Raw genomic sequence first — 21738 nt, 5'->3', positions numbered from 1 at the left:
ACTATTACCACTTTCTCCTTCACCTCTCTACAACATTTCCTATTCCGTCCCAATCATGACCCTTACTTCTGTTCCCCCTTGTTCACTACAATGGCCTTTGTTATTAATGTACAAAATAGGTTTGACCTGTTGCCTCAGTCAGAAACTGATGAGCCTCTCACAGAAGTAGATGTAGACAGGGCTCAACAAGCTTCCAGCAGCAAATTGATTAAGAATGTAGGGAAGTCTGCAAAGAGAAAGAAAGTCTTGTTGCTAGGTAGTTTGCATGCTAGGGGTGTGGCCCAACTTCTGCAGGATGAATTCAAACCTAGTGCTGAACTTGGGCAGGTTACAGAGGATTTAGGTTCACTATGTAAAGGTTTTACTAAGGAAGACACCGTGGTTATTGTGGGTGGGCCGGGCAACAGTATTGACAGAGATCCGCGGTACAGCATAAAGTGTGACCTGGCAAAGATTGCATCGGCATTGAATCATACCAGTGTTGGGTTTGTGTCGGTTCTGGAGCACCACGACCGACCTCATTTGACCTCTTCTGTCAGGAGAGTTAATTTGGAGTTGGAACGGCTACTTGGATCTGGTGCAGGGTCACACATTGGTGTGGTTCCTGTTGATTCACTCTGTAGGTGGGACTATACTAGACATGGCCTACACCTCAACAGGAAAGGGAAGGGTAAACTGGCTGGGCTGATAGCAGGAAATTTAAAGGGGGGAGGAACTACATCTCATGGTGGAAACTCTTTTTTAGTGTAAGATCAGTGTCCAGTGGGAAACTCATCCAGGCAAGTACTAAAGATGTTAAAAAAGTTCAAGATACTCACAAAAGTAAAGTGAAAAATAATGTTAGTATATTTCATCAAAATATTGGGGGATTGAAGAATAAAAGTACTAAAGATGTTAAAAAAAGTTCAAGATACTCACAAAAGTAAAGTGAAAAATACTGTTAGTATATTTCATCAAAATATTGGGGGATTGAAGAATAAAATTGATGAGCTTCTGCTTTGTTTAGAAGATATAGAAACCAAGAATGTAATAGATATACTATGCCTGTCTGAGCATCACATTGTCACTGATATGCAAAAGGTTAGCATCAATGGGTACAAATTAGCTGCACATGTAAGTAGAGATAATATGATGAGAGGAGGAGTTGCCATATATGTCAAAAGCTTCCACAGTGCAAAAAATTTAGAAACTAAAAAATTTTGTGTACAGCAACATATGGAAGCATGTGCCACTGAACTTAAACTAAATGATGGCACTTTCATAATTGTAACAGTGTATAGGTCCCCCTCAGGGAATTTCCAGCTATTTCTAAAAAACTTGGATGCTTTGTTGTGCTATCTGTCAGACAGGGGGAAGCAAATTATCATTTGTGGGGATTTCAATGTTGATTCCCTGAAAGAGTGTAATAGGAAGAATGACCTTTTAGTATTACTCAGTTCTTTCAATTTGAGCTCCGTCATTGATTTTCCTACTCGGATAACAAAGAACAGCAGTACATTGATAGATAACTTTTTTATAGACCAAGATAAGTTTAAGGACATAAATGCTTATCCTGTTGAGAATGGTCTTTCAGATCATAGTGCACAGCTTGTTACAGTACATGACATAGCTCCATGCAGTATAATAAATCAGACTTTCAAAGCAGTGCGTTCAATTAACAATATAAATATTGCAAACTTTAGGGAAAGCCTACAGCAGCTAGACTGGGATGAAGTGTATAAGGAACCCGATGCAAACTTGAAATATAACTTATTTCACAATACATTTTTAAGGGTATTTGAAAATTGTTTTCCCAAGAAAATAGTTAAACATAATTCCAAGAAAACATATAAAAAACCTTGGCTAACTAAAGGAATAAGAATATCTTGCAACCGTAAAAGAGAACTGTATCTAACAGCAAGAGGGAGTACTGACCCCGAAATTGTTCAATATTATAAAAACTATTGTGCGGTACTAAGAAAAGTTATTAAAAAGTCCAGAAGCATGTGTATCATGTCTGAGATCAGTAACTCTGATAATAAAATTAAAGCAATTTGGAATATTATTGAAAGGGAAACAGGGCAACCAAGAGCACAGGAAGACTTTAGTGCAATAAAACTGAATGACAAGTGCACTAACAAACAATCAGAAATTGAAAATATTTTGAATAATCATTTTTTAAATGTTGTGGAGAAAATAGGATCTAGATCTTCACTAGAAGAGGCAAGGCTATTAATAGAAGAGGCCATACCTACGCAGTTTGAAACAACTGTAATTCCACCAACCTCTCCCTCTGAAATCAGTAAAATAATAAACTCACTGAAAAGTAAAAGCTCTTACGGAATTGATGGCATTTCCAGCAAAGTACTTAAATCTTGTTCCCCACAGATAAGTAGGATTCTCAGCCACATATGTAATAGCTCTTTGGAGCAGGGTGTTTTCCCTGATAGACTGAAATATGCCATTGTAAAACCATTGCATAAAAAGGGGGATACGTCGGATGTCAACAACTACTGCCCAATCTCTCTTCTGACAGCTCTGTCAAAAATTTTTGAGAAAGTAATGTATTCAAGAGTAGCCTCCCATATTTGTAAAAATAAAGTACTAACAAAATGTCAGTTTGGTTTTCAGAAAGGCTTTTCAACAGAAAATGCTATATACACTTTCACTGATCAAATATTAAATGCTCTGAATAACCGGACATCACCCATTGGTATTTTTTGTGATCTCTCAAAGGCCTTTGATTGTGTAAATCATGGAATTCTTTTAGATAAGCTAAATCATTATGGTTTGAGTGGGGCTGTGCACAAATGGTTTAATTCATACTTAACTGGAAGAATGCAGAAAGTTGAAATAAGTGGTTCGTGTAATGTTAAAACAACAGCTGATTCCTCAAACTGGGGTGCTATCAAGCACGGGGTCCCACAGGGTTCGGTCTTAGGTCCTTTACTGTTCTTGATATACATTAATGACTTACCATTCCACATTGATGAAGATGCAAAGTTAGTTCTTTTTACTGATGATACAAGTATAGTAATAACATCCAAAAACGAAGAACTAAGTGATGTAATTGTAAATGATGTTTTTCACAAAATTATTAAGTGGTTCTCAGCAAACGGACTCTCTTTAAATTTTAATAAAACACAGTATATACAGTTCCGTACAGTAAATGGCACAACTCCAATAATAAATATAGAATTTGAACAGAAGTCTGTAGCTAAGGTAGAATTTTCAAAATTTTTAGGTGTGTCCATTGATGAGAGGTTAAACTGGAAGCAACACAGTGATGGTCTGCTGAAACGTCTGAGTTCAGCTACGTATGCTATTAGGGTTATTGCAAATTTTGGTGATAAGAATCTCAGTAAATTAGCTTACTATGCCTACTTTCATTCACTGCTTTCGTATGGCATCATATTCTGGGGTAATTCATTGTTGAGTAGAAAAGTATTCATTGCACAAAAACGTGTAATCAGAATAATTGCTGGAGCCCACCCACGGTCATCCTGCAGACATCTATTTAAGGATCTAGGGATCCTCACAGTAACCTCACAGTATATATATTCCCTTATGAAATTTGTTGATAATAATCCAACCCAATTCAAAAGTAATAGCAGTGTGCATACCTATAACACCAGGAGAAAGGATGATCTTCACTATGCAGGGTTAAATCTGACTTTGGCACAGAAAGGGGTAAATTATGCTGCCACAAAAGTCTTTGGGCACCTACCAAACAGCATCAAAAGCCTGACAGATAGCCAACTAACATTTAAAAATAAATTAAAAGAATTTCTAGATGACAACTCCTTCTACTCATTGGCTGAATTTTTAGATATAAACTAAGTTTAAAAAAAAAAAAAAAAAAAAAAAAAAAAAAAAAAAAAAAAAAAAAAAAACCTTAATCATTAGTGTCATGAAATATTTTGTGTAATGTAATTTATTTTACAGACATCTTTTATTAACCTGACACGTTCCACATCATTACGAAGTGTCATATTCATGATCTATGGAACAAGTATTAATTTAATCTAATCTAATCTAATCTTTGTCATTAAACACCATCTTTCTCAACATCTTGCTGACAGCAGATCTATCAAACCATTCTTCCATACAGATATGACTCAGAAATTTTTCATCCATAACTATTTTTCCCAATGGAAAGAAGATATACAAACAAATCTGTGGCATATCTATGGGTGTTAAAATGACAGCCTTGCATACCAATCTGTTCATTAGTCATCTAGAGGAATCATTTCTGGTGCTCAAAATTCTGAACTATGCTTTTGATATTAACAGATTAATATTTTTGTGAGCTAGACTTAAGGGTAAGACAACTTCTCAGTTATCCATTTCACTGAGTGTTTTATGGCAGAGTTAGCAACTTTTTGGATATCATTCTATAAGTCTTAGATGTGTCCATATAATCACCCATCTATACTGAAATCATTGGCTGCAAACATACCTCCAGTTCAATTGATGGCTTCCACCTCTTGGGCACTTAAAGGTCACTCCTATATGTTGCGGCCATCCACAAATAGCATGCCTGCTGTGATAAATAATTCCCTTCCTAGGAAATGTAAGGCCTTGACAAAGCCTTTGCAGCAACATTTAAACAAATCTGAATCACAAACACATCAGCCATTTTATATCTGCCCACATCCCTAATACACCAACCACTCTCACACATGAGACCTATAGGAACAGTCCCCTATTACATAGTATCATTCAAGTCTGCCACCTTTAAATCAGCTGAATCACAACCGCCACAATGAATTTGACTTCTCTTTATTGTGCCTTGAAATGAGTAACCTTGAAATGAGTAACCTAAAAATATTCTGGTCCATATACAAGACAGAAGATAAGTCCACACAGCATAATCCTCTTTAATCTTTGGCACTACTGTATCAAATGATAGGGTAACCAGACATACCATAAATCAGTCTACTGTAAGTAATGCAGAGACTTTTTTGTCAGCATGACCACCCACCATCTGTCTTTTAATTTGAATGGCTGCCACCAAACTGTGGTTAAACACAAATTTGAGTGTCCCATGGCAGTGTATGTAGGTCACACTAACATCTGTCTGTTTCAAAAGCTGCTTCACAACCTGTGGAATCTGGGTCCTTCTCTTTCTGATACTAATTACACAGGTGGAAACTATTCTCCCAATAACTCCTTCAGTCAAAGAAGCCTCCTGGATTTAGTGACTGCTAGTCTCTGTCACATACCTACACCTGCACTGTTAGTGAACCATTTCCTATAATAATCTCCTTGGCCAATGAAATTCTTACCTTTCCTTCTCTCAGTTTGTTACATTTATCAGTGAATAGACGCTCATGTACACTGAATCAGCAGCAGTTATCAATAAGAATACCAGTTTAAAAGATGAGCTGCAATCTTAACCTTATTGCTTACATGCCTGAATTTGCAGTGAGAATGATGTCAGATGCTGTCGATATAAATATAAAAAATACTTGCATACTTTGCTTACTTTCATTCTATTATCTCATATGGGATCATATTCTGGGACAACTTATCAAACTGAGCAAAGGTTTTTAGGGTTCAAAATCGTGTGGTGTAGAAGCAAGAACATCATGTAGAAACCTGTTCAAGGAATTTAGAATTCTAACCACTGCTTCTCAGTATATTTATTCCTTAATGAAATTTGTTGCTTGTAATACATCTCTGTTTCCAACCAATAGCTATATACATAGTATCAATACTAGGCTACTGACCATAAAAAACTTGGTTTCAGATAAAGCACAGTTTAAACAGAGTTTGACAGACTTTTTGATAGACAACTCCATTTACTACATAGATGAATATCTTAACAGAGACTGTTTGGCCAGCTTAAGTAAAAATGTCTGTTAGATTTCAGTTTTGACAGCACTTGGTCACAACAGTCGAGATTAGGTATTTTGTGTATGATAAATTTATTAAGCCTGCATAACAGTGTTTCATTCTCACAGCATGTTAATTCTGAAAAATATTAGCTGTTCCAGTTTACCGCATTGTATTCACCTATTTCAACAATCTCCTGACAAATGATCAGGGTAGTAAGTATTATATTCAACTGTTTTATGTTTTTATGTTATATTTTCTGGCATGTTCCACACCCATGAGAATCATCTCATTTTTTGGGTCTATGGAATGAAAACTGAATCTAATCTAATCTATCCAAAGTTCAGTGGGTCAACTCTACGTAGCAGTTACCTCAAAGTGTGAAATTCTTTATGTTCAAAGAAACATCATTCATTTTTATTTTGATTAAACTGTGGTTGAAAATACTTATTACATGCAAGTCTGCTTAACAGTACAGGATGTATCAAAAATAATCATCTGATTTTAAAAAATCATGCCTGTTATGCCATTTGAGATATGTGCATGAACAATGTACTGCTGGAAAGAGCAAACTCTCAAGTTTTACATGGTTCTTGCTAGTTATAGTTCCCTCTAAGTGTGGGAATTTTTGAATCAAAGGACTACTGAGCAATGGATCGGTCACACTGGACAAAATGATTCAGCCTTACATTACTGGCCTCCAAGGCCTCTGTACCTGACTGTATGTGATTATTTATTATGGGGGTTTATAAAAGACTCTGTTTATGTACCTCAGTTAACAACAACAATGAATGAACTAAGACATCACATAAATGCAGCTGTGGAAGCTGTAACTCAGGACACGCTCACTGCAGTGTGGGAACAATTTGAATACCGCACATATGCTGTGCATCTAAAGGGGGGCATACTGAACATCTCTGAAAAGGGATTAATTTTTTTAAATTTCCTGTTTATCAAAAAACAAAATCATTGTATATGTTTATTAGTTTCAGAAATATAGATGTGCCAAACTGGATGATTCTTTTTTTATACATACTGTATAATTTAATGAGAGGGTATGTGTCACATGTAAATATCACAGCTTTTACTTCCAGTTGGTGGTTTGGTACATCATTTTGAAATTAATGTATTTCCATTAATGAATGGACAGACTTCTGAAAGAAAATCTGACTTCACCAATCATGTGAAGCTAATAAGATTGTGTGCCTCAGAAATAAAACTGTTAACTACAGCAACTGAAAGACCATATGAAAAGAATTTACCAAGATTAAAGGAGCAATGGTAATCAGCCATATAGATGTAGTTACTCACATCATTTTTTTTGTGTTGATTTCAATTGTCACTTTTAAGGGTAAATGGTATGCTAATTAACTATAACATGAAGATGCAAAAGGGCTGACAGATAAAGTTCCATAGTATCTTTGTCATGTGGTAAATTCAAGCTTGTAATCTTTTACAGAAAACTCTGTGAAAGTCTTTGAATAATACCTGTGAATGATTTCAGTAGTTGTACCATTTACTGAGATGAGTCAGTGGGTGAGTTTTAGCACATAAGTGAATAAATAATAAATTCAGTGCACCCAGCAGTTAAAATGTTGCACACTATCTTTCCCATGGATATTAAAATGATATGAGAGCTATATGGTGAATTATATCATACAACTCAGAATTAAAATTTTTCTTTACTTATTTCACTGACAACACAGCTAGAATTTTCCGGTAGTGTATTACTTGGTTGCAAATTACAAGAAACAGTATTGATATGATTTATCTGTGTGAGAGCTGAAGATTCCATTAGAGTATTATTTGATATGAAAGATTAAAACAATTGAAAAAATTTGACTAAATAACGCTTAAGGACTGTTGAAATAATGAAGTGGCATTACATATTACCAATTTAAATATGCAGTGGATGTATGAGTTTAGTATCCATCCAACATACCTTCAACATTAGTCTGGAACATTTGAACAAATACACCATTTGGTGCAAGCTGGTGTAGCACACATCTCAGAAACTGGTGTGCAACACTAATAGCACCACCTGGTAAATATATATTTGTCTCAGCCTGCCATGGGTAGGTTGCATTTAGAGCTATCCTGAAAAAGAAAAGAAAAAAAAATGAGTAAGTGGACTTGAAGTGGCTTGTTTACAATTACCAACAATATGAAACAAGTCACAATATAAAACATAGTCACAACAGAATAAATTTTAGGTCAAATGTTACATGTTAACATGATCACTAGATGAAGCAATGAACCACAAATATGGAATTTAACATTTTATTAATTGGTGTTTCTATGCTGAACAAACATGAAATGGAAAATTTGCTTAAAATTGTTTCTTGAATGCCACATTACATTTAATCATAAAACAAACACAAGAATTTTACACATAGTACACAAATGGTGGAAGCCAATGTTTATGCACAACAGTTTTTAGTATCTCAAGTAACAAACAAATCTGTGATAGCAAGATAGTATACTCTGATTGCATGAGATGTAGAAGTGGGAAAAATAGTTTTTGTTGTTACACAATATCATGAACAGAAGGAACAAGTTGCTAACCATCATGCTATGTTGTGAAATATGAGTGACAAATGCTTCCCCTCAATGAAATCAAAACAGTTACAGTTTGGTAATGTTGGCTATGGACCAGGCAGTAAGCTGCATACACTATATCATTATAATATTTACTTTTACTCTAAAGCTGAAGATTTGCTGACAGTAACAGGGCAACAGAAACAGCTTTTTGTAGTGTGATACTATCTGAGGGGAAAACAGACCAATAGAGATGTTACTATAAAGAATGGATGTAGCAGAGTAACTATATCGTGTCTGATGATATCTTCTTATACTATTAGTTGTGGACCAAGCATAGGATCTCATGTCATTGCCAACCAGTTAATTAATAGCCTATGAAAAAAACTCAGGTAATAATTTGTAATTTTTCAATGAAGAGTAGTTAAGCTATTTCACAATGAAAAACAAAGGTCATATGGAGTTCACATACATTTTCAGCATTTTCAGCAATAGCAGTAGAGGTGTAGGTGACCTCACTGCTCCCCATTCATAAAGTTTATTTTCTTCCAGGCAGGCCACTTATTTATTTTGAATTGACCACCTTAATCCAACAACTTTTCCCCCCTTTCTCTTACTTGGAGATTTTAGTGCACATCACCCCATGTGAGGAAGTCTCATTTGGCCTGGTAGAGCCCTTCTGATTGACCATTTTCTTACCAACTATGATCTGTCTCTCCTCAATGATGGTACTCCTACGACTTTAGTGCCATATATGGCACATTTTCAGCTGTGGACCTAATGATCTCTTCCTTCAACCTTGTGGTTTCACTACATTGGTCACTACATAATGATCTTTGTGACAGTAACAACATTCTGGCTATTTGGTGACTTCCTGTCCACTGCCATACAGACCAACTTCCACAATGAGTGCTTTCCAGAGCCAACTGATAGTTTCATGCCTCTGCTGCTATCTTCACTCCTCTCTGTCAGGATGCATTGGCAAGGTTGTACAAGATATCTCTGACATTATCACGAATACTGCTGGATCTGCAAATCTTCTTCCCACAGGCCCCCTTCATTGCCAGCCAGAGCCTTGATGGACCAAAGACACAGCAACAGCTGCTCAGGATCATTGTAGGACCCTGCAACAGCTCAAGTGGCATTCTTCACAGCCTGTCCTCCTCAGTATCAAGCACCTTCACATTAAGGAATGCTGTCTAATGAAGTGTATAAAGAATGCATACTGGGAGCACTAAATCTCCCCCATGGCAATGTATGCCTGTTCCTACCAGACGTGAGCAAACTTCCGTAGCCTTATGGGCTACCAAAGATCATCAACTCTCCCATGTCTTGACCTTCTGGTTGGTCATTGTACCAAAACTGTCAGTTGTTACTGAACACCATGCACCCCACCTTCAACATCAGCGTCCTCTACTTAACTTTCTTCAATAATGCAGAAATGCTAAGTTCAAGACATCCCCCTATGTTTGATCCCCTGCCAAGCTAAATGATATAAAGAACATTTCAATGTCTGGGAACTGCTCCATGCACTTGCCTTGTCTCACAATATGGCCCCAGCTGATGATTCAATTCATAAGCAGATGATCCAACACCTGAATGTTACTTACTCAAAGGCTACATCTACTCAGGGTACTCAACCTTATCTGGCTAGAATGTGTTTTCCCTTCACAATGGGGAGATAGTAGTATCAGTAATACAGTCCTGAAGGCAGGCAAAAACCCAAAGTCTTTTTACAGCTACTGACCAATTATCCTCACAAATCATCTTATGCCAACTGCTTGAAAGGATTGTTGTCCACAGATTATGCTGGTCCACTATCAGTGTTGTTTCTGGGAGGCATGATCCACAACTGAGGATTTGGTTAGGTTGGAAAGAGCAATCGGGGAGGCTTTTTCAAAACACCAACACATTATCATACTCTTTTTTGACCTACATCAGGCATAAGACACAGTTTGGCATCATCACATTTCACTTATACTTCATGACTGGGCCTTTTGAGGTTCCCTTGTGATTTTTATTCATCAGTATTTATCTGAGTGGTTGTTCTGGGTTTGAGATGGTACTTCACTCAGTTCTTCACAGGTCTAAGAAAATGGCTTCCCAGAGGGCTCTGTACTGATTGTCACACACTTACTCTGATGGGCTACTGGTCACCCCTATGCTCTATACCAATTACTTTTGCACTTGGTACAGCTGTGACTCAGTAGCCTGAACTGAACATAAGCTATAAGGCAGCAGCCAAATAGCCCCCACTTGGACACTTTTCCATTGTTTCCAATTCTCTACTCAGAAAACATGGATCATGCATCTCTGCAGTCCAGTCCGTCCTGACTCAGAACTCAACTTGGATACCCAGCAGTTGGATGTTGTTGCACACTCCTGTTTTTTGGGTCTCCTTTTTGATAAAAAATTGACTTGGCTGCCACATATTTGTCAACAAAAGCTATCTGCAAAAGCTCAACACTCTCTGCTTCCTTGTCCACACCTCTTGGGATCTAGATAATGCTGCTCATCTCTGTATTTACTGGACTCTGGCCTCATAGTGACTGAAATATGGCTACCAAGTTTTTGGCTCAGTGACATTGTCAGCTTTGAAATTTTTAGACCCAGTCCATCATAGTGGTGTGCAACTGGTGACTGGCATCTTTCAGAGTAGCTCTGTAGCTTGCCAAAGAGGGGATCTGGCTTCTTCAGTTCTAACAGTAGGGGAAAGAAGGGGAAAGTGGCCAGGTTGGGGAAAGAGGTCCTTCTTATTTGATGTTTTCTTTCAACAGTGCTGTTCATACAAAATTAAGGAAGCTTGCTCTGTTACCTTTCTGTGAAAATATTAAGGTTTTTCAATCATTTGATGTAAGGTGAGTCAGTCATATTACCTTAGATACTTCACTTTCATGTAGACCAATAGGTTTTTGCGAAATCAAGGTGTACACAGTGCCTTTTGGCTTAAAAATATAAGTCACTGCCATTTCATTCAGTTGTATTGTTTCATGTGTGAACCACTGATACAGACATGATATCCAATCGGGAAAAATAGCCACGCTACATGTCGGGAAAAGTGTACAAGGCAGCCACTTTTCCCAATGGATGGCCGCTTCTCTCAATAGTTCATTTTCAATTTGTTTATCCCAATGAGAATTAGCCAATTTCGTATTTTATTCACAGTATAACAACTGAAATTAAAGCATTGTAAATTGTTTTTTACAAAAAACTAACATCCCTTATTCTGCTCTTTTGCTTGGGTTTGTAAGGGCTTCAAGATGCCAAATAAATACATCCAGAAAACAGAACCACAAACATGGGACCCCCATTGCCATGCATAAGGCAATCAAAGCAGTAAAGAATGATAACAGGTCTGTTCCAGCAGCAGCAAAACAATTCAGTATCCCATATAATATGCTAAAACAAAGAGTTCAAGGGAAAAATAGAGATGCAGTTGGCAGTAAAAAGGTTATGGGCAGCTTAAGGGCTGTGTTCAGTGAAGAACAAGAGCAAGAATTCCTTAACTCCATTTTTGAAATGGACGATAACAAAATACCACATCATTTGCACAAAGAGTTTGAAATGTCAGGCAAAGGCTGGGTGGTGTACTTTAGAGTACATTATCTTTAACTAGGTGAATATAAACAGGGTTTTTGATATCCATAAAACATAGCAAGGCAAATGATTTCAATGTGCTCATCATATTTATAATGTAGATGAAACTGGCCTTCAGACAATTCAGTCCAACAACAGCAAAGTGTTTGCACCCAAAGGAAGACATGTCAGAGCTACTACCTCAGCTGATAGAGGTTTGCTGTCAAGTTTTCTAGTGTGCTTGTCTGCAGGAGGAAATTTCATTCGGCCTTTTGTGATCTTCTCTAGGCAATAAATTAAGGTTGAACTTTAAAATGGGGTTCCACCAGGAACCAAATTTGTGTGCCACCCTAGCGAGTGGATGCAGAGTGGAAGTTTTTCGGATTTGTTTGAACATTTTTTTAAAACATGGAAAACCAATGGCTCAAGATACATTTCTACTAATCTTAGATGGTTACTCTACCCATACAAAGCACACAGGTTTCATTGATAGGACCAGAGAAAATTATAAAACTGTTTTGAGCTTTGCCCCCACATTGTAGTCACAAGCTCCAACGTTTGGATGTGGAATCCATGTCTCCTTTTAAAACCTTCTACACACAAGGTTGTGAAAAATTTCTTCACAATTACCCAGGAAAGAACTATTACACAGTTTGAAATAAGTGCACTCTTGAATGAAGTGGTTTGTCATGCAGCCATTCCAATGACAGCAGTCGATGGCTTTAGAAAGTGTGGAATTTCTCCTCTGGACCCTAACAAGTTTACCAATGAAGACTATATTGCAGCTAAGGTTACTGATGTTCCTTTGGATGGGAACACTAGTCTTGTGTAAAATTATGAGCTGTCTTCAAGTGCAATGTGCCTCCAGATTTTAGGAAATAAACCTTCTCCAAGAGAAGGTTTCCCTCAGTGTCTGACTACTGAAGAATGTCCCTCTGAGAACCCAACAAGTGGGGTCCACATAAGCCCAAAGGATGTAAAACATTTGCCTATGTGTAAATCAAAAACAAACCAGGAGTAAAAAAGAAAAGACTGCTATACTCACTTCAAGCCCTTACAAATATGTGTTCGCTGAAAAAAAAAAGAACTTTTAATAAAAAAAATGGAAGTTCAAAGAAAAACAAACAGACAAGGCCAATATTCTACAATGTAAGGTCACAAAATAAAGGTTAGAAGTTAAAAGTGAAACCAAATACTAAAGAGCTTCTGCTAAAAAAGAAACTTTTTCATGAAGCAATTGAAGAAGAAAATTATACTGACAGTGACTCAGACTACTTTTACTGCAAATGACGGATCGTTAAGATGTCAGAGCTATAAATGCCGGTCTCATGAACTGTGCCCCAGATGTGATGAGGATTATGACAACTTCACCTGCAAATTTTGTACATGGCTGAATATTATTTATGAGTGTATAAATTGTGAATGAATTAGACTGAAATAGTAAGCCATAGTTAGTCACTGATTTCTCTATTTATATCATTAGGAATAATTAATATCTGTAATTTTTTGACCTTTTTGTGTCAACAATGTATTGCAGCATGTTTCTTTCTCATTTATATTACTGTTCTCCTAATAATAATCAATGGTGAAATAAAAATTAAAAGCCTACCCACTAAAAAAAAAGGCTACCCTGTCTATTTGGGTATGGTGGCGAAGGCCTCGCCACTTTATCCCATTAAGTAGCGAAAAGTGGCCATTGTGTAAGCTTTCAGAAAAATGTTTATATATCCTTCAAAATATACTTTTATCTTAGCTATAAATATTTGGTGTGATACATTACAGTATGTAGATTTGAGATGTGATGTATATGCCTCAAGCTTCTGTTAATAACCATGGTTTCATGAAAAGTCAATTTCACTTAGACTGACCACTTTGCCCAACCTCCCCTACCAACTCATGGACACCTATGCAATTGCCATTTCCCTGATCACCCAACATATCCCATTCATTCCACATATGAGTGAAACTGACTCCCTGATACCTTCCTTCAGGTGGGACTACCAGTTGGAATGCACCTCAAAGACCTCAGCCAGGTCATCTTGTGCTCCTCTCTAGAATGTATCCCTGCCCCCCTCCCAAGATTCTCTGTAACCCCTCTTCCCTCCTTCGCTGGTACTCATTCTACAAATTAGGTCTGACCTACTTCAAGGCACTAAAATCTCTGCTAGGCTCACACCCTTTCGGCCCACAGCCTTTTGGCATCTGTTACATTCAGTTGTTCACGAGAGTCAGGGTGCTACCAACTTTCACACTGACAGCTTTAAAACCGTGGATAAGACTTGGTATGTTTTTATGTCTCCCACTGGCAAAGAGCACCATTTGTTGCCAGAAACACATAGAGTTTACATGGCAGAGCTGATAGTCATTAACAGAGCCCTCTATTTTATTAAAAGGGCCTCCCTTGACTGCATTTTAATATGTAGTGACTCAATGAGTAGTCTCCTAGCCACTGACCAATGTTACTCTTGTCTGGTCCACATGTCATGTGGGTATCACACAGAATGCACCAGTTCACTGTTTGGCTAGAGAAGTGATTGGTTGCTCTTCATTCATTTTGATGATTCCAGGGGTGGATTTCCAGGTTCAAGTAAGACCTATACTCACTTGGAGATCAAATAACATGTGATGGGCTGCTGCCCCCCCCCCCCCCTTCCCTAATAGATTCCACACTATCACACTATCCAGGAGACCCTTGCTGCATGATGCTCTTCCTTCCATTCCTCCTGGAAGGAATCTACTGTCCAATGTTGTATCCACAGTGGCCATACCAGGCCAACCCATAGTTTCATTTTGTGAATGAGTCACCCCCACACTGCAGAGCTTTATAGACAGTACCTCATATCCTAGTGGACTGCACCAACCTTCTGGTCTCCATGCTTAGCATAGTCTTCCTAATTCTTTGCCTTTGATATTGGTGGGTGATTCATGGGTGGCTGAATGGTTCTTCATCTTTATGAAAGTGGGTTTCACGTGCCATGGATGAGCCCTCCTCTGACCTATGTACTGGCCTGAACCCTTAGGTTTTAAGCTACCTTTGGGGTTTGGGGTAGTGTATCTGGGCTGAGACATCTCCTGCTGCATGCTGGGTCTGGGGAGCTGCTGAGCCTACCTTCCTGACTAGCTAACTCTTTCATCCCTCTTTTGCTCTGCTTTAATTGCTTTTAGATATTATTTGCCTCTTTTTCTGAAACACCCTATTTTTCTGCAGTAGTGTTAGCATTCTGTTGAATAGTGGGCGCTCTTTAACACTTTGACTATAATGGATGAAGAGTGGGATGACTGTGGATGAGACACCTCCCATTCCATGACGAGCCCCAAACATGTCCATATGCTGTCTTACCTCTTTATCTCATCCAGTTTTTATTATTGATGGTGCAACTGATGTCCATAATGCGTTTAGCCTTCCAGCTTCTAAAGTTCTGAACCTGTGAACTAGAAGGCATTCATTGCTCTGTAGCTGTCTTCACCCTTCATTGGGTTTGCTTGGTCATATGTAGGGTTTGGGTTTCACTCATCATGGATGAGCCTTCCTCTGACCTATGTGATGGCCTGACCCCTAAATTATTTCCGAGCTCTGTCATGAGTTTTGGCTTCAAGGTCCTGATTTTACTGCTCGTATGTACCTTCATTATCAGAACACATTCCTCGTGGACATCACTAACTCAAGATGAACTATCCCTAAAGTGAGGGGCTGCTGAGCATGCTGTTAGTTCATTAACCTAAAATCAACCGACCAAGCAAACTCTTCGGTTTCTTGTTTGCCCAATGGATTAAAAATGAATTAACATCAATTTTTGTTTGTTTGTAGGCATAAGTTTTGGAAACCACCTGTGGTGAAATAAGTAGCTGCATATTTATATCAGAACTAGAAACTGAGTCAGAAGCTTCTTGGTTTATATTGATGATATACAGTGGAAATGCACAAGAAAAAGAACACCATATTTGCTCAAAGACGCTCACCAAGTAGTGTCACCAGACAAGCCTGGATAAAGTAGGATGTATCTACAGTTATAACCTTCTTTTGGTTGGTTCACTGCTGAAATTTTTCACGAACTTTGTGACCAAAGTGCCATATGAAGCAGCTCTATGGAATCTTTATAATGTGATTATTTTATACAATGACTGCCAGAAAAGTTAAGCACTCAGAAGACATGTGCAGATGTCAACTTCATATACTTACACAACACCAGTGGGTGTGTAAATGATTAGAGTTACAATCCTCTGTGTCTGGTAGAATGGACAATAAACTGTATTAGTGTTGTTCATACTAAGTTTTGTTACCAGGTCTGGTTGGGTATATAATGGGTGTGAACAGCATCAGATGTTGGGTGATCACTGTGAAGGACACGGGAATGCAGCATACTCAAGTGAGACTGTGTTACCAGCACCTGGCAGAGTATGAAGAGGCCCTATTTTCAGTCTTCAGTTGGGTGGCTAGTCAAATGAATCAATATCCATATTTGTGGAGTGTTTGGAAATGACACTGAACTGATTTTGGATGGCACTGCAACAGGAGGACAAGCATATTTGTTGTCAAGGTTCCAGTCAACCTGCCTGACCACCACAGAGGAAGGTCACCATATTGTGTGACTAGCACATCATAACCATTTCACATCTGTGAGTGCCCTCTGAGAACAAGAAATGGACTCCCTCTAACAGTCTGTATCGTACTTCATCCCTTGCCATGACCAGAGACTAGCAGCAGATGGACAAGGGAATTACTGTCCCATGTATAGGCTCTTAACATCACAGCACAAATGGCTTTGTTTGGAGTGATGCCCTCACCAGGAAACATGGACTGCTGTTGAATGGTGATGCATTGTGTTCAACAAAGAATCACAGTTCTGCACTATCTTGGATGACCATGATTTGTGAGTAAGATAGTGACATGGTGAGAAATTCCAGTTTTCCGATATTTTGGAGATGCACAGGGATATAACACCTGGCATCATTGTGTTGGTAGTCATCAGGTATGACATCAGGTTGAGGCTGGTATAGATTGAGGGAACACCAATGGCACAACAGTATGTGACACACGTCCTACATCCTCATGCATTACAATTCAGAATTGTGGAATCATTTATCAACATGACAATGGTCATCCAGAAGTAGCACATGCTTCTATTATATGTCACAATCATGCTGAGTATTCTAGTGGCCAGCAAGATTCTGAGATCTGTCACAGATAGAGCATCTGTGGGACCAACTTAGACATCAGCTCAGACCCAGTGCCAGTATCCATGATATCACTGACCAGCTACAACAGTTGTGGGCCAACTTGCCTCAGAAATCAATACAATGACTTTATGACACTTTTCTCAACTGAATCAATGTAGGCTGCAGGGAGTGGAATGCCATGAGGAGAAGTGGACTCATACTGCTAAGTTCTCTGTGAATTTGAATTCATTTTCTGAAATTAAATTACATACCCTTTCAACCTATGGAGTATCATTTTATTTCCTCCTCTCCTTATGGGTGCTTCATTATGTTTTTCATCTGGCAGTGTATATAATTTAGCTAGTTTTCTGTTCTTCTCACTTGTTCTTTGTGATCTACTTAAAATGATATATTACTTTCAAATTTCTTTCAACATTATGTACACATCATTTATTTTTCTGTACACATTGGAAACTCACCTTATATAAGGCACACGAGTGAATTCAAAATTCAGTCCTATGGGCCTTCCTTCATAATGTCTCTCCAGTCACTAAAATATTCTCTCTTTTCAACAATGTTTGAATTGTTGTTGTTGTGGTCTTCAGTCCTGAGACTGGTTTGATGCAGCTCTCCATGCTACTCTATTGTGTGCAAGCTTCTTCATCTGCCAGTACCTACTGCAAGCTACATCCTTCTTAATCTGCTTAGTGTATTCTTGTCTTGGTCTCCCTCTACAAGTTTTACCCTCTATGCTGCCCCCGAATGCTAAATTTGTGATCCCTTGATGTCTCAGAACATGTCCTACCGACCGGTCCCTTCTTATTGTCAAGTTGAATTATCAACACATTATCTTGCATTTATTCCTTAAATATGATTCAAAGAAATTTGTGATCCCTTGATGCCTCAGAACATGTCCTACCGACCGGTCCCTTCTTCTTGTCAAGTTGAATTATCAACACATTATCTTGCATTTATTCCTTAAATATGATTCAAAGAAGTTCTTTGTAAAATCATCAGTTCCATCAAATTTAATATATTCTAAAAGAATATCATGATCCACACAATCAGATATCAGCTAGTGTAATTTTGTTATCTAATGCTTGTTTTACTTGTTGAGAAAACGTATAAATTTATGTAATGTTGATCTTTAGAATAATATAGCAGTCTCCTTTGTTCCTCAATTAAGTTCCCTCTGTAATACATCTTGTCCACATATGTTATTATTTTGGTTCAAGTGTACACAAGTTTACAGTGCACATTGATCAAATTAAAAAGCATTACAGCTGGATGTGGAATTTAGAAGTATAGGCTCTTGTACATAGACCATGGCATATAAAACAACCTGCATAAAAAATGTTAAAATGTTAGAAATGTTAATAAATCAACCATGCTCACAGTGGAAGAAATCATACATTTTAAGGACAAATATTCTTCTAGTTTTTAAAGAATGTGAATAGTATCAGTGAACACATTTATTACCCTATGGTTTCATTGCTCTGGCAGTTTGTCACCAATGTATCTTAATTTCCTAGTACTACTTTTTTTATCAATTCAAAGTCATTACATACAATTAATTTAAGAACAATTGTTATAAATTGGGAATAATTTACTTTGAAACAATGCTGAGTATCTCTGGTAGCAACGGTGCTGCAAGAGCTGGTTCACGGTGGATAAACGTTCCCAGAATAATGATGCAAAGGCCCATTTCTTCATCACTATATTCCTCCTTCACCAGTCCACATTCAGAACACCTATGAATAGATAGAAAACAGACAGAATCTATTAGTGAAAAAATTCATCAGAGTACAGCAAAAACAGACAAATGTACAATAAATCCATACTACTATATAAGGCCAAGTTTAACATTTTCAGCAAAAGTCTCGAAAAGATCTTGACTGATTTAATTCATATTGTTACATGATGCTCTAATAGATGTCTGGGCAAGCATAGGTTACATTTTTTAATTTATAAAATGTACAAATATATACATAAAACCTACACTACTATGTAATGACATGTCACTGTTTAATGTTGTTACCAATAAAATCTCACAAATTTCTAATAAAGATTCAGACAGCCAGAGGCTACAAATTTTTAAATATATGTGGTATATTAAGATATATATAATGATATATAAATAGGAAACATTATTAGCAAAAATATGAAAAGTTCTTCACCAATTTACTCCAAAATTTACACAATGCTCTAATAAACATTTGGGTGGTCATAGGCTATATATATTTAATATATATAATTTATAAACAGAAATAAATATCATATAATAAGGTAATGTTGTTAGGCAGAATCTTGAAAAGTTTCTGATGGATCTACATGATACTCTAATACACATTTGGATGGAAACAGGCTACATATTCTTTAAGGTGTATAGTATACAATTATATGTATGACAATACACAAAGAAGAAACATTGTTAGCAAAAATCTCAAAAATCTCTTCACTGATTTACTTCAATGTTTTACATGATGTACTAATAAACATTTGGATGGACATAGGCTACAATAGGGAAAACTTACCAAAAATTTCAAAAATTTATTGCCTTGCTTACTTCAAATTTTTAATCAATACTGTAATAAAGATTGAGAGGGACACAGGCTGTATATTTACTTCAACAAGAATGTCCATTTTTCTGTTAAAACCAACTGAAAGAAAGAGAACACTATATCATGCTGTGCTGTGAAAATGTGTGGTTTTGTTTTCTTTTGTGCAGTCAGTTTTAACTATGACAGCAGGGCATTTAAATCATTAGACAAATTTTTTCTCCCATATATATCCTTTCTCCTTATTTATAATTTTAAACAAAAATTGTATACACAACTACATGTGTTTGTTTCAATTCTCACAGTCAGTTAACAGAGAACAGGAAAGTTGTATTGATGGCTTATCAGCCTATTATTGGAATCCCATTACAGAATCTGAATCATCTGAAACTTTGCAGTCACACCCATTTGCAAATTAAAACTATGCAAAACACTGTCATTAGAGCTACTGCCACATATACAAGGAAGCAAATGAGATTGGGATTGAGCATCCCATCAAAATCAAGTCATTAGAGAAAGAACACAAGCTCAGAGTATTTCGAGGATGTGGAAGTACATTGGCCATGCCCTTTCAAAGGGACCATCCCAGCATATGCCTGGAGTGATTTTGGGAAATATTGGAAGACCTAAATCAGGATAGACAGATGTGGATTTGAACCATTGTCCTTCTGTATGTGAGCCCAGTGTGCTAACAACTGCAGTATGTCTTTTGGTTCACAGATCCAGCAGCAGGAGAGGTCTCTTATATCTGTATACCAAATATTCCAACCAATTTACACATTCATTTCACAGGACTTTAATTTCCAATTAAGATTTCATTGGCCATAACAATACACAAGGCTCTAAGTCAGGGAGAGGAGGAAAGAGGAGGTGGACACAGAGGGCTGGGGGAAGAAGCGGGCATAGAAAGGGGAAAGGAGGAGACAAAGAGAGAGAGAGAGGGAAGGTGATGGACACAGAGAGAGGAGGGGGAGGGAGAAGAAGATTGGGACATATATTCAATTGCCATATGTATTTAGCAACTATAAAGCATTACTCGGTTTGCTAGTTATATATACTTCTGTTAATATTGAAAACAAAGATTCCAAGACTTACCAAGCGGGAAAGCGCCGGTAGACAGGCACAATAAATAAAACACACAAACACACACACAGAATTTCTTCCAGTTTACATCTTCATAAACGCCTATTACACTTATTTCAAGGATTTGCTGTACTAATTCAGTCACAACCACTTTCTTTATTTGTCACTGATCGTATGCCTTTTATTTACTAGTATATTCTATTTTTTCACAGGTCTTAAAACAAAAATCATGAAAGTGAAGGAAATTGGCTGAATCCAATCTGACTCCACCTAAAGAGAAAATAAAATACAATATTCCTGAATGGCATCTGGACATACATACATTGTTTTGCCCATTTTATGATTATGTGATTAATCATCTACCTGCATTACATATGCATTAATGTAATAATAAACAAGAGTAGAGTGATATTTACTTTCACATGACATTCATATAGCCTATCTAAAGTTCATTTTTTTCTTGATTTTGGTCCAAATTCCTCTACTGTTGCCTGAGTGAGCACTCAGTATTGAAGTGCTCAGACCAAGGTCTACCCTAATTCGAAAATCATAACTATAGGCATACTTAATTTATTTTCCTCATTTTGATTGCTACTACATGCTGGTCTACAAAAAAAGAAGAGAGGCTGAAGAAGAGAAACACTTTCTCACTTACAAACAGAAAAGAACTATACTCTCACCTTTCATAAACACATTCATCTCCAGTTCTGAATGAGCTCTGTTTGAGGTGGAATTCAGCATGACATGCTTGTTGTGTTAAGGGATCCAGTACAGATGTCTGAGGGCGACACCTGAAGAGAGACCATAGGATGACTTGTGACTAATGGAAATAGAAAGTATTTTATATACACAGTGAATACCGCTTACCAGGGTCCAGACTGTTGGTGTTTATCTGAGGTCACACGCTGGCCTGCAGCAAATGTTCCACTTTTCCCTGACCACTGCTTCTGTGTGTATATATCATCTTCTGCTTTAACTGTTGAAAAGGAAGTAAAAGTTTAGAAATCTG

General features: G+C 37.4%; 1 protein-coding gene across 4 annotated transcripts in view; it reads right to left on the bottom strand.

Annotated features, from left to right (window-relative positions):
• Positions 1–21738, bottom strand: part of LOC126297705 (protein unc-79 homolog) — an 810295-nt gene that overhangs the window by 187138 nt on the left and 601419 nt on the right. For 3 of the 4 annotated variants that reach the window (XM_049988834.1, XM_049988836.1, XM_049988835.1), the window contains 4 exons: positions 21597–21705; positions 21410–21520; positions 18699–18839; positions 7760–7914 (listed from right to left, as the gene is read on the bottom strand). In XM_049988834.1, coding sequence (XP_049844791.1) covers positions 7760–7914; positions 18699–18839; positions 21410–21520; positions 21597–21705 — 516 coding nt within the window. The remainder of the gene's footprint in view (positions 1–7759; positions 7915–18698; positions 18840–21409; positions 21521–21596; positions 21706–21738) is intronic. The other variant, XM_049988837.1, reaches the window with a different exon arrangement.

The sequence above is a fragment of the Schistocerca gregaria genome, chromosome X, assembly GCF_023897955.1.
Source record: "Schistocerca gregaria isolate iqSchGreg1 chromosome X, iqSchGreg1.2, whole genome shotgun sequence".
NCBI classification, from domain to species: Eukaryota; Metazoa; Arthropoda; class Insecta; order Orthoptera; family Acrididae; genus Schistocerca; species Schistocerca gregaria.
Note: the sequence above shows the minus strand (reverse complement) of the source record. Positions and strands in the feature narration are given on the sequence as shown.